The 14445-nt window shown below is 41.8% G+C and overlaps 1 protein-coding gene across 3 annotated transcripts in view; it reads left to right on the top strand.

Annotated features, from left to right (window-relative positions):
* The window catches only part of TMEM39A (transmembrane protein 39A), a 43426-nt gene extending 29791 nt beyond the window's left edge, over nucleotides 1–13635 (top strand). Inside the window, exons 6-9 of one of the 3 annotated variants that reach the window (XM_066347411.1) lie at nucleotides 4373–4721; nucleotides 5579–5682; nucleotides 8266–8386; nucleotides 12236–13635. In XM_066347411.1, the coding sequence (XP_066203508.1) occupies nucleotides 4373–4721; nucleotides 5579–5682; nucleotides 8266–8386; nucleotides 12236–12469 (808 nt within the window). In that variant the 3' untranslated portion in view covers nucleotides 12470–13635. Of the gene's footprint in view, nucleotides 1–4372; nucleotides 4722–5494; nucleotides 5683–8265; nucleotides 8387–12235 lie in introns of all 3 variants that reach the window. The other 2 variants (XM_066347410.1, XM_066347409.1) reach the window with 2 other exon arrangements.
* Nucleotides 13636–14445: the final 810 nt, after the last annotated feature.

Here is a 14445-nt window from a genome sequence, read left to right as displayed (position 1 = left end):
GAAGTTGTACATTTTATCCTCCTACCAACTCTTTAAAGTGTTCTGGTTGCTTCATATTATTGCCAATATTGATGTTTTCCACTTAAAAAAATTTTGTCTTTCTTACAGGTGTATAATGATATTTTATTGTACATATTGTCTTATTAAAGTACTTTGCTCATATAGTTTAGCTTGTATATATCTGGCTAATACTTCATCAGATGTTAGTAGATGGCAAACATTTATTAAGTAAGCTCTTTTTATGTGCTAAGTGCTAGGATAGGTACTTAGAAACATTACCTCATGAAAACATCACAGGAACCCGAGAGATAGCATATTTAGTCTGCTATATAAGATTCTAAATATTAGTTGCTTTAAAAGGTTAGAAACTTTTTCCTCTTTTCTGTGAGATGTGTATAAGCGATCTTGGGTAGCTCTGGCAACTCCCTGGTGTCTGAACCAAGGCTCCTGCTGTCTAACTCTTCAGTAAGGCAGCTGCATCTCAACGAAAAATGCTGTTGCTGTAGAAGAAGAGAACAGTGGCTATTGGCAGACAGTTAGCAGTCTTTGCCATAGGTAAAGACATTAAGATACTTAAAAACTTTCCCACAGTCGCCCTGGCCGGATAGCTCGGTTGGTTGGAGCATCGTCACTAAGCGCTGAGGTTGCCGGTTCAGTCCCCAGTCAGGGCACATATGGGAACAGAGCAATATTCCTGTCTTTCTCTCTCAATAAAATCCATAAATAAAATCTTTAAAAGAATCTTTCCCATAGTCAGTTAGTGAGAAAGTCTCAGGTCTTTTTGGTTGCAGAGCCCTCCTAACTATTACATATTCTGTGAGGTTCCCAAAACAGATTCTGCCACAGATCTCCTGGAATAGAAACTGGAAAGTAGGGCCAAGTAATTTGTGTCTTTTTTCCCCCCAACGAGAGAGACAGGAAGGGAGAGAGATGAGAAGCATCAACTCATAGTTGCGGCACCTTAGCTGTTCATTGATTGCTTTCTCATACGTTCCTTGACCAGGGGGCTTCAGCTGAACCAGTGGCCTGTTGGTCAAGCCAGTGACCTTGGGCTCAAGCCAGTAACATTTAGGCTCAAGGCAGCAACTATGAGGTCATGTCTGTGATCCCATGCTCAAGCTAGATGAGCCCACGCTCAAGCCGGCAAGAGAAGCAGACAGTTGCTTCTCATGTGTGCCCTCCCTCACTGGGGATCCAAACTGGGATGTCCACACACTGGGCCAACACTCTATCTACTGAGCCAACTGGCCAAGACCACTTATTCTTTTTTTTTTTTTTTTTTTTTTTCATTTTTCCAAAGCTGGAAACGGGGAGGCAGTCAGACAGACTCCCGCATGCGCCCAACCGGGATCCACCCGGCATGCCCACCAGGGGGCGATGCTCTGCCCCTCTGGGGCGTCGCTCTGTTGCATCCAGAGTCATTCTAGCACCTGAGGCAGAGGCCACAGAGCCATCCTCAGCGCCCAGGCCAACTTTGCTCCAATGGAGCCTTCGCTGCAGAAGGAGAAGAGAGAGACAGAGAGGAAGGCGAGCGGGAGAGGTGGAGAAGCAGATGGGCGCTTCTCCTGTGTGCCCTGGCCGGGAATTGAACCCGGGACTCCTGCAGGCCAGGCCGACGCTCTACCACTGAGCCAACTGGCCAGGGCCAAGACCACTTATTCTTGAGTGCTCTCCATATCCCTGTACAATAATGAAATAAGCTTGTAATTTAAATAAATTTTAGGTTGAAATATATATACCATTTTTTTAAAGTCATATAATTCTATCTAATTTAAATTTAAATATTAAGTATGAGAAATTTATACTATTAGTAGCAATAACAACATCTTTTTAAAAAATATTTATTTTATTGATTTAGAGAGAGTGGTAGGGAGAGAAAGAGAGACAGGAACATCAAGCTGTTCCTTTATGTGCCCTGACCAGAAATCTAACTGGCAACTGCTATGATTTGGGACAGTACTCTAACTAACCAGGCTATCTAGCCAGGGCAACTACGTATTCATTGTTTGTTCATGGGTTAAAAAAGAAAAGGACCCTTCTCTGGCTTTTTTTTTTTTTTTAATTTGATTTTCATATTGCTTCTCAATTTAGTATAAATTAGTCCAAACACTAACATTTAGCTCATGTATTTATCTTGAATCTTCCCACTCCTCTCCATAATCTCTGCTATTACACTAAACCTCCATCATGTCTTCTGGTAATCCACTCTTGCCCTCCTCCATTCCATTTTCATTGTAACAAGAATGATTTTCAAAGTGGAAGTTGAATCATTTTATTAACCCTCTTTAAAGTTCTTTCCTTGACCTTACAAAGTGCTCCATGATCTAAGCCAGTGGTAGTCAACCTGGTCCCTACCGCCCACTAGTGGGTGTTCCAGCTTTCATGGTGGGCGGTAGCGGAGCAACCAAAGTATAAATAAAAAGATAGATTTAACTATAATAAGTTATTTTATAAAGATTTATTCTGCCAAACTTAGCAAAAATCCAACATAAAATACTTGTTAAGTAATTACAATATTATTATATGCTTTTACTTGCTGTAACTCTGCTTTATACTTTTATAAAGTAAAGTTACTTCCCTACTTAATTTTTTTTTTACTTCCCTACTTTATAAATCACAATACTGTGGAACCGGTGGGCGATTAGAAAATTTTACTACTAACAGAGATACAAAACTGGGCGGTAGATATAAAAAGGTTGATTACCCCTGGTCTAAGCCTTTGATCCTAACTTTCTAGTTTCTCTCATTCTACCCTGTATCAATTATCTATTGCCCCATACTTCTGTAACAAACAACCTCACAACCATGGCAGTGTATGTATTGGGGTCAGCTGAAATCAGGAGGCTTTCCGATCATAGCTGGATTGTCACACATGTAGGACTGGCTGTCAGTTTAGGTAACTAGGACAACTCAGCTCTGTTCCACATGTCTTTCACACTCTGGCAGACTAGCCTGGACATGGTCACATGAAACTGACAGTGCAAGAGAGCAAGCCTCATCAAGTAAGCTCATTACAAGCTCTGGTCACAACATGTCGGTTGACATCTCACTGTACAAAATAAGTCTCATTGTTGAACCAACTTACGGAGATAGGCAGGGTCACCTCCCCCACAGAATGAAGGCTGCACAGTTTCATGGCAATGGGAGAGGAGAGACTACAAGAGGAAAGAATGGGCCCATCATTGCAATCTGCTGTACACCCCAGCCTCATACCCCTACCCATATTTATACAGTTTGTGTTGCAGCTTCTCTGGCCATCAGAGTTACATCTATGTGTTATTCTGCCTGACACTTCTACGTAGAGCATATCCCACTCTACCACCCCAGGGCGCATTTATAGTGGATCCCAGAGCTGCTGTTAACCTTTCTCTTATTTACTAATAAGCTTATTCTTTCTCCCTCTATAGAAAACTATTAACAAGTGAAATTTGTTAATTTTTTAATGAAAATAATAACTAAATAAAATATCTTTTTCTTTGCTATATTTTATCTCAATTTTTGTCAGTAAAATGACCATTTTATTTATAATACCTTGGTTGCAATGTGAAAGTTACTTAATAAGGTCTTAGGGAAGTATTTAAAAATTTTTAAGGAACTAAGAAGTTATGAAAAGTCTCAAAAATATTCAGACCTTTAACCAACTATTCTACTTAGAAATTTATTTAGCATAATTTTGGAATTTTTTTTATCAGTCCATTAAATATTTATTGAGTGCCTAGTCTGTGTGAGCCACTACTCTAAGCATCAAGGTTACAGCAGTGAATTAAGCAGACTAAAATCTCTGGTTCGTGGAGTTTACATTATAGTGAGGGGAGGATAGACCAAGGGAAAAAATCCAAAGTAAAAAACCTAATAAACATGTGAAATAGCCTGACTTGTGGTGGCACAGTGGATAGAGCGTTGACCTGGAACACTGAGGTTGCTGGTTTGAAACCCTGGGCTTGCCTGGTCAAGGCACATATGGGAGTTGATGCTTCCTGTTCCTCCCCCCATCTCTTTCTCTCTCTCTCTCTCTCTCTCTCTCTCTCTTTTTCTTTCTCTCCCCTCTCTAAAATGAATAAAAAATATTTATATTGTATGAGGCTAAACATAGAAAAAAGTATAAAGTTTTTGCGCTTAATTATAAAAATGATAATTTGGGGTAATTTATATTTTGTCATTGTGATTTTCTATAATGTTCTTTTATTCTACAATGAATATATATTGCCTTTGTGGGAAGAAATTAGTTTCCCAAATAATGAATTTACCACCAGCAAAGTCCCCATTATATTACGTTCACTCTGGTGAGTTGTGACTGTTTTACTAACATAGCCATAGGATCTCTCTTAGGTGGCATCTGTGGTCTCATTTTTATGTTCACCTTTTTCTGCAGGTTTGGTGTTTATGTGCCTCTCTGCTGTTTCCACCAAGATAGCCGAGCTCATCTTCTTCTCACAGACTATAACTATGTGGTTCAGCACCAGGCAGTAGAGGAAAGTGCCTCGACTGTGGGCGGCTTGGCCAAATCCAAAGACTTCCTCTCCTTATTGCTGGAGTCTCTGAAAGAACAGTTTAATAACACCACACCCATCCCCACCCACAGCTGCCCTCTCTCTCCAGACCTCATCCGCAATGAAGTAGAATGTCTGAAAGCAGATTTCAACCACAGAATCAAGGAAGTTCTCTTCAACTCCCTCTTCAGTGCCTACTATGTTGCATTTCTCCCCCTGTGTTTTGTGAAGGTGAGTGGTTCCTTGCTCCCTGGATTTGTGTGTGAATGACATAAACTGGGTATTTCTTATTTAATCCCCCTTTTCTCTGTCTCCCCTTTGGCAGCCTGGATGGTGGAGTTCGGCTGCATCTGGAGTGCACTAATACCGCTCCTGGTTGGCGGATAGGTATTTCCGTATATGTGATGCACCCGTGGTGGTCCCCACCTTTTTTTTTTTCTTTCTTTTTTATTTTTTCAGTTTTGTTTTGTTTTTTCAGTTTCCGGGAGAATGAAACTTGTACTTATAATAGAATCAGTATGTAGTAGCTTAAAAGAGGACCAAGGCTTCAATAGAATTACCTGCTGTGGTTGATCTTAACATGGTTATCATGAGTTTCCTTGATTTTAATCTAACTTTTATCTAAACTTCAATTTACTTCAGTAGAAAAGAAAAATGGCCTGGATGTCACTGGGCCAAAAACCTTTTGGGGAATTTTAGTGCCCTTCCTTCATGATGAGAAGCACATCTGCAGCTGGAGTGGTCATTCAGAGAGCCCTCACTTCTTCTAGAAAGGAAGCACTTAAGATATAACTGCCTCTCCCTCCCAGCCCTAACTCGTGCAGTCAGAAAGTCAGGTGGAAGGATTTTTGGAGGACCCTGCTCTTGAACTTTCTGCACGGACAGCAGGACAACCAGTGCATGTGTGACTCGGTGTGGCATTTGTCTGCAGGGCATATGTACGCGCAGCCATCGTCCTTGCTCACCAGTGCATAGATCATTCCTCTTTCTCTGGTCTCTTCCAGAGTACCCAGTACTATGACATGCGCTGGTCGTGTGAGCACCTCATCATGGTATGGATCAATGCCTTTGTCATGCTTACCACACAGCTGCTGCCGTCCAAATACTGTGATTTGCTGCATAAATCAGCTGCTCATCTGGGCAAGTGGCAGAAGCTGGAACATGGGTCCTACAGCAACGCTCCACAGCACATGTGAGTAGGCTGGAGGGTGGAGCGTGTGCCGCTTTTCTTCATGCTGCTGGTCATGTTTGTCTGCTTTGTCCGTCATTCTTGTTCTTGGCTTTGAACATTTAATTTTTAGTTTTTGTCTACATGGATACTTGTCATCACTCTAAACTGAACACAGGGATATTAACTCATCTCCACCACCATCCCCAGTTCCCCCTGAAATGCCTCCCACCTTCCAGCTGCCCGATTACTCTAGGGTGTCTAATTTGTTTCCCAAGCTGTAATCTTGGAGTTTTCTTTCAGTCTTAATTTCTTGCCCAAGTTCAGAGTCGTGATATATTTTTAATTCTCTTTAGAAGACCGAAAGATTCATCTTCACATCTTCATTGCCACAGCTAAATAGTTGCCAGTTCTCATTTCCTTCTAATAAATGCAAATTTGTTCTAGTAATTTTCCTGTGTTTTTAATTATTTTTTCTTTTCTTTCTAAACTTGCTAATGACTATTTCCCTTCTTTTCCCATATTTAAATGAAAACTGTCTCTAGTGGATTCTCTGAGTATTTCTCTCCTTGAACCCACTTACCAGTCGTTTCTCTGCATGGCTCCTATGATCCGAAAAGGCTAACAATGAGGACCCTTTTGTTCTCTCACTGCTGAGCCTTCATCACGCCTTCCTCTCAGGTCTGGACCATCTTCATCTTCCTCCCTTTTATAATTTGAACATATCACAATTTTCATCACCTAGAAATTTTTCCCTAATGAAGTGGGACAGATTGAGGTGACCTTCCCTTCCCCTCTCCCCCTCAGAGTCCTCCCTTCAATTATCTGCCTTGATGTCTGATACAGATTAGCGCAGGCCTTCAAGCCCAGGAACTGAAAGAGATTGGGCCAGGCTGAAAGAAACCCGACTGTGGGCAAAGGACAAATTTCAATAACAGTTGAAAGTACAGCCCACAGTACTAGTACTGTGCATCTTCAGGCTCCTGATGGCACATGGCCATGAGGTGTGTCCTCACCTTCATGCTGGTAAGTGCGAGCAAGGCTGACGCAACATTTTCTGAACTGGGCCAGATTCAGGGCGCTAGAATTTTTTTTAACATATATAAAATAATGTCCCAGTTCTTTCTTTAGGAAACTAACTTTTCCAAAGTCAAGAAGAGATAAATTAACTTCATTTTTTTTTTTAAAAAAAAAGCTTAACTTGAAACTTCCCATCCTCACCCCAACTCCATTACATTGGTACTGGAAAGAATGAAGCTTCTTCCGTAACTTCTTTTTCCTAGAGAAAACTCTATAAAAATAAACCAAGAAAGCAGTAAGAAGAAAAGTCTGTGTTTGTCCTTTATGTGTCTCTGTGTTCTTCCATATACCTTCTTGCATATGTGAAGCATTTAAAGTATATGATAAACTGATTTTTTTTAAGTGAGAGAGAGACAAGAAGGGAGAAAGATGAGAAGCATCAACTCATAGTTGTGGCACCTTAGTTGTTCATTGACTGCTTTCTCATTTGTGCCTTGACCAGGGGGCTCCAGCCAGCCAGTGGCCCCTTGCTCAAGCCAGCAACCTTTGGGCTCAAGCCAGCAACCATGGGTCATGTCTATGAACTCACGTTCGAGCTGGTGACCCTGCACTCAAGCTGGTGAGCTCACATTCAAGCCGGCAACCTCAGGGCTTTGAACCGGGGTCCTCAGCATCCCAGGCTGACGCTCTATCCACTGCGCCTGGTCAGGCTAATTTTCTTTTTTTGAGAAAGAGACACACACAGAGACAGACAGGAAGGGAGAGAGATGAGAAACATCAACTCATAGTTGTGGCACCTTAGTTGTTCATTGATTGCTTTCTCACATGTGCCTTGACCCGGGGGGGGGGGGGGGGCTCCAGCCAAGCCAGTGACCCCTTGCTCAAGCCAGCGACCTTGGGCTTTAAGCCAGTCACCATGAGATCATGTCTATGTTCCCATGTTCAAGCTGGTGAACCTTGTGCTCAAGCTAGATGAGCCCACACTCAAGCCGGCATTCTTGGGGTTTCGAACCTAGGTTCTCGGCGCTCCAGGCCAACGCTCTGTCTACTGCGCCACCGCTCTATCCACTGCACCACTGCCTGGTCAGGCATGCTTATTTTCAGTGTAGCCTTTCAGGTTGTAATTCTGCAGTAAATTTCACACCACCTTGACAACCTGATAATTTTTCCACTCTTTATAAACATTTACTTTCTCTTCTTCTTTGTTCCTGTCAACATTTATTTCCACCAATACAGTGCTCAGCTGGGATTGAGTTGACAGTGCACTTGCTTACACTTGATTTTCTGGCTCACAGATACCTTACTCACCACGTTTTTGTTGCTGTTCATTCTCCCGAGCCTCTTGGTCCTTTGCCACTGATTTAACTGTATCACTTTGCAACCTCTCTCTATCATATAGCAATGAAGTTATAATAACAAACCCTTTTTAACTTCTTCCAGTTTGACTGTGGAAAACTGTATTTTTAGAATTCAGGCAGATGAGGCCTTGAATACTTAGTCCCTTCCATGAAAGTATAGCTGGCCTTGCCAGACACTGCCTTCTCTGTAATTGACAATATGCTAACATTGCATTTCTTTCTCCCTTAGTTGGTCAGAAAATACAATATGGCCTCAAGGGGTGCTGGTGCGACACAGCAGATGCTTATATAGAGCCATGGGGCCTTACAACGTGGCAGTGCCTTCAGATGTTTCCCATGCCCGCTTTTATGCAAGTATCGCTTATTTCTTTTCAAACATAGTCTTAGGGGTAAGTGTTAGGAGGCCATTATGTGCAAGCCCCTAGCACAGTGTGTAGCACATACTGGGAATTAGCACATGGTAATTATTGCTTCTATAATAATGGCCCCTGTCCTTTGGAAATATGTTCTGAAAGGCAGTTTGAAAGTCAGATATCATTATCCCAGTTTCAACAACTTGGCTGTTTTCTCTGTTTATGTAGGAATTTGTTGAGTCTAGCAACACTGCTCAGTATGAGCAGACAATTATTTAAGACTTTTCCTTTCATCAATAATTTTTATTTGTAATAATTCGGTTAGTGGTATCCTTATTATATCTGTGTATCCTTAAGCAGTATTTAATAAAGAAATAGGGAGGTTTTTTGTATTTGTGATATATGTCTTCTCCTTAAAATATCTTGACTTCCCCTTTAAAAGTCAGACAGATGCCATGAGCTGCAGCCTACTGGGTTAAATGGAAAAAAGGCTTAAAATTTATAAAGGAACAAGCAGTAGACACCCACTAAACCAGGGGTCTCAAACTCGCGGCCCGCAGACTAATCCATGAAGTTCAAAATATTTTGGATAAAATTAAGTAAGCCCGTGGATTAGTCTGCGGGCCGCACAAAATTGTTTGGCGGGCCGCATGTGTGCCGCGAGTTTGAGACCCCTGAGTGCCATCTTTTGTCCCATTTGAATTTACGCCTTCGGTTATGTTGTATTTGATCTTTCAGTTTTCCAGAAATTCTAGCTCTAGGGTCCAAAAGTATTCACTTAAAGAGAAAAGCCAAGTGCTCAGTGAGAGTGGGGGGAAGAAGGTGCATGCTTAGTAAATAATGCCCGTTGTGCAGTGCAGTGCCTTTTAATGGAGATCATATTCTAAAAAAGAATGGGAGGCCTTTTTTTTTTTTTTTTTTAATACTTACATTCTTTTGTCCCTTCCTCCCATGTTCCTTGTGAGGTTACATGGACTTCCAGTTCTGCACATGTTTGCTACTAAGGGCCTTTCAGTTAAATATTGTGAACTCGCATCAGGGCAGGATACTTGTAAATACTGTGAAGGGCAGGGCAGAGTGGGGGGTGGGAGGAACATGGGTAAGGGGACAGACCCTTGAATGAGGCAGTTACAAGCATCTCCTTTTAGACTCCTGTGGGATTGCCTTAAGATAGAGGAGTGGACTTAAGTCACAACTGCATAAGCATTTGGTTTCTATACAGAGTATTTAATTCAGCAAGCTGAATTCCAGAGGCTGTTAATTACTTCTGTTGGCCCTTGCTGTCCCCTTGAAACCTACAATAACCAGATGATTTATTAGAATTTTCTGCTTGAAAAATCAGTATTTTCTTGGCTAGTACTGGACAGCTAAAGAATAGGGTGGAGTCCAGAGAAGAAGGATTAGGGAAGTTAACTTATTACTTATTGTTCATGACCAGACAGGTAAGTCTGTTCTCTCAAAGTGGTACTTGGGCTACTTGCATATGAATCACTTGGCTTACTCTTTAAAAACAGTGATAGGGGCCTGACCAGGCAGTGGCGCAGTGATTACAGCATCAGCTTGGGATGCTGAGGACCCAGGTTCAAAACCCCGAAGTCACCAACTTGAGGGTGGTGTGATCATCCAGCTTGAGCACGGGCTCACCAGCTTGAGTGTGGGGTTGCCGACTTGAGTCTGGGATCATAGACATGACCCCATGGTCGCTGGCTTGAGCCCAAAGGTCGCTGGTTTGAGCAAGGGGTCACTCACTCTTTTGGACCCCACCCCACCCCCATCCCTGTCAAGGCACATATGAGAAAGCAATTAATGAACAACTAAGGTGCCACATTGAAGACTTGATGTTTCTCATCTCTCTCCCTGCCTGTCTGCCCCGCTCCCACTTGAAAAAGAAAAAAAAAGAAAAGCAATGACGGGGTCCCAAGCCTCAGACTTCTGAATCAGAATTTCTGAAGCCCAGGAACTTGCCATATTTATATGTTTGGAAATGATTCTTAGGCACGTTTAAGTTTGAGAACACTCGTTTTAAATGTGCCTGTGACCTATAGCTATTAGAATTTAAAGCCTATACTCACCCTTTATTCATTCAGCTTCTAGCTTACTAGCACATTTATTATCATTGTTAATACTTGCCACACAATCTGAAATTGACTGATTGCTTTTAGAATATTAATTCTGAACCAATTTTATACATGATGTTATTGGGTATCATGTGATGAAACTCAGGTTAAACATTTTCTTTCTTCAAAGGACCCTGAAAAGCTGGCTGCCTTTCAGGGCTGTCGTGATATTTTGGCTTTATTCTCAGATTTGAGCCTTAAGATCTAAATTAGTTTTTTCAGATGTGAATATATTACTATTACCACAATTTGCCACCTATGACCTCTATCTTTCTATTCATAAGACAGTTTTATTAGTAAACCAGGATTTAGTTGTTTTCTTTTTTCTTTTTTTAGTAGTGAGAGAGAAACAGGGACTGACGGACAGGAATGGAGAGAGATGAGAAGCATCAGTTCTTCGTTGCAGCACCTTAGTTCATTGATTGCTTTCTCATATGTTACTTGATTAGGGGGCTACAGCTTAGCCATTACCCTTTGCTCAAGCCAGAGACCTTGGGCTCAAGCCAGCAATCTTGGGCTTCAAGCCAGCAGTCTTTGGGCTCAAGCAAGCAATCATGAGGTTAGGTCTATGATCCCGCACTCAAGCTGGTGAGCCCTCGCTCAAGCCGGCAAACTTGGGCTTTCAAACCTGGGTCCTCTGCATCCCAGGCCCACACTCTGTCCACTGTGCCACCGCCTGGTCAGGTCAGGATTTAGTCTCTTTTTTGTGTGTGTGTGACACAGAGACAGAGAGAGGGACAGACAGGAAGGGAGAGAGATGAGAAGCATCAATTCTTTGTTGCGACAACTCAGTTGTTCATTGATTGCTTTCTCATATATACCTTGACTGGGGGGGGGGGGGAGAGGGGCTACAGCGGACCAAGTGACCCCTTGCTCAAGCCAGAGACCTTGTCATCAAGTTGGTGAGCCTTGCTGAAACCAGATGAGCCCACCCTCAAGCTGGCGACCTCGGGGTTTCGAACCTGGATCTTCTGCATCCCAGTCTGATGCTCTATCCACTGTGCCACCATCTGGTCAGGCAGGATTTAGTTTCTTAAAGTGAAGAATTTGGTTGGAATGAAAGCAGTGAGCCCTGTTTTTAGCCAAACACTATGACAGATTTTTCTTTTCTTCCTTGTTCTGTCTTTCTGCACTCCGCCTTTCAATATCCAGAAAAACAAAACACAATGTGACACTAGTAATACGTGATATGGAGGAATTGAGTCAGTGACCATGGTGGGTAAAAACAGTTTTAAAGAAAAATTAATAAATTATTGTATTGGTATTTCGACTTGTCTTAGACCAGCCCACAAACTCACATTGAATTTTAAATGGTTACGTCTTAAATAGTTAGATAAATACCTACATAATATCCTCAGTTTTTGACTCTTGACTTGCAAAGGCTAAAATACTTCCTGTTTGGTCCTTTAGCTCCTTTTTAGATAAATATACTTTGGTTATCTCAAATAAAATATATATGTACAATATAATCTTTAGGGGCGGAGTTCTTTTGGGTATAATCCCTTTTTGTGTTCAGGGGCATTGAAATAAAATTTATTAGTTTTTGAGCAAAAAGGAAAAGGTTTGGGTCTCTACCGCAGGAAATAACCTGATTGATTCTCAGTAAGCAGATCTGTTTGTTACTGCAAAGAAACCAGTAAACATGAGATTATTTTAGAAAAAGAGAGTGAGAATAACTCTAGTCTCTACTTCTTTATGAAATAATGTTCACTTTTTACTTTCCTTACAGTTCCTGTTTCACCGCCCATTAAGGCTGTTAAATCTGCTTATCTTCATTGAGGGCAGCGTCGTCGTCTACCAGCTCTACTCCTTGCTGCGGTCGGAGAAGTGGAACCACACACTTTCCATGGCGCTCATCCTCTTCTGCAACTACTACGTTTTATTTAAGCTCCTCCGGGACAGAATAGTATTAGGCAGGGCGTATTCCTACCCACTCAACAGTTACGAACTCAAGGCAAACTAAGCTGCCTCTCAACAGCGAGGGAGAACTCAGATAAAAATATTTTCATAAGTCTATTTTTTTTCTTGCAATTTTTATAAATATTTAAGATATTTTATATTTTGTATACTATTATGTTTTGAAGGTGGGAAGGGTAAGGGATATTAAATGTATCCATAAACAAGGTGATGTGATCTTTCATGTGTTAGTCCATTCGAATAGTACACAGATGAGAGGTGTGCCTCTCCAGTAAAGAGATCGATGTCAGTGTGGCTCCAGGATAATCCCTCGTTTATGAACACACCTCATGCCTCATCTGACACAGTGCCCTGGGTGTGTCTAGTTACCTTCAGTCCTCAGCTGGCCCTGTACTGCTATAGAAAGGGAGGTGAGTGGAGTTCCTGCCGGCACCCATTCCCTCTCCTCAGCTGGCTGATAGAATCGGAATGCCTGGGCGAGAGTGGGTTAGCCGTAGTCCTGAGTGGGCTTCTCTTTGCTGCCTACCAGGGGAAAGCTTTTCTGAGAGAGAAATGCACTGATCTCTTCTGCCCTCTGCATTTAAACATACTTTTGAATTAACTGCTATCCTGAGACTCAGGATATTGCTGTCATTTTTCCTGTTCTTTCTTTTCTTTTTCCTCTGAAGATTCTCTTCATTTTTAGCTGTTTAAAATAATACTTTTTAGGATGGAGTCTTTAGAGTGTCCACACTCAGGAAGGAGGTGGTGTGTGGCCGGGTCAGTGGGAGGAGATGAGTGCACGGGCTGTGGGCTGCGGCGTGGGCGGGTGGAAGAGGCTGGGCGAGTGGCCACGTCCCTGCTAAACAGTCGTGGACGTGGTTGGTGACAACCCCCGCCCCCGGCACACACACAGGCCCGACTTGGAGTCATGAGTGGAAGGAAATTATAAGAAGTTACCTTTGTCCTCCGATAACTTGATCTATGTCCAAAATGTGTTGTTTTTAATTTTATACTCCAGAACCTTTGTGTTTGTGAGCATTAAGCCTTTTCAGTCCATGTTCTTGAGAGGTGTTAAAGTTAGTTGATGTCACTTGTCATCTGAACTTCTGAGGCCTGGTCTTGAGAGCCTGAGTATATTGTTATGTATTTCTCTGTTGTCTTTTTTATACTGTGAAGCTGGTGAAACACAGTATGACTTATGAAGTAAAAAGATCGATCACATAATTTATAAACTGGCTCTGAAAGCAATTCTTACAGAAGAATTCCTAACAGGTTTATAGCAAAGCCAGCATTATGAGGAGAAGGTATGTATACAGCTACTCAAGGTGACTGCTATGTTTCAATGATCACTTTTTGACTTAAATTTAGTATTTTGATGTGCATACTTTTAAAAAAAAGTTAATTTGGCCTTCAGTCTGTCTATTCAGCCATTCAAAACAATCTGTCTTGACCACCAGGCACTATATTAGGCACTGGGGATCTACCAGTGAATAAGAACTGCAAAGACCTGCCCTCATACTTTACAGGGGGGGGGGGGAGGGAGTATAAACAGCTCTATAATATAATCTCTGGTAGTAGTGGCAGGTATGGTAAAGAGAAAACAAATCAGGGCAGGGAAATAAGTGTGAGGAATGGTGTTGCTGGAAGGCATCTTTGAGGAGATGGTTTTTGAGCAAAGATCAGATGAAACAGTTCTGAGCCACATAAATAGCTTTGGGGAGAAGTCCATGTTACAGTAACAGCAAAAGCAGTGCCCTGAGGTGGGAACAATTTTAGTATATTTGGAAAATACAATAGTAAGATAACCAGTGTATTAGTTTTTTGTAAAGTGATTTAGCCTAAACATGGTGGTTCTTAGGGTGGTAAAGGGTAAGAAAGCTGCCATCTTTATAATTTTTCCTTAGGATGTTGAAGATATGTTTCTTTGAATTAGCAAACATTTTTATGACATTTTAAAAAATTTTTCTTTTTAATGAGAGAAACAGGGACAGGCAAGAAGGGAGAGAGATGAGAAGCATCAATTCTTTCTTGTGGCACCTT

Source organism: Saccopteryx leptura, chromosome 8 (genome assembly GCF_036850995.1).
Source record: "Saccopteryx leptura isolate mSacLep1 chromosome 8, mSacLep1_pri_phased_curated, whole genome shotgun sequence".
In the NCBI taxonomy this organism is placed as follows: domain Eukaryota; kingdom Metazoa; phylum Chordata; class Mammalia; order Chiroptera; family Emballonuridae; genus Saccopteryx; species Saccopteryx leptura.
The sequence above is the reverse complement of the archived record's forward strand: the minus strand, read 5'-3'. Positions and strand labels throughout refer to the sequence as shown.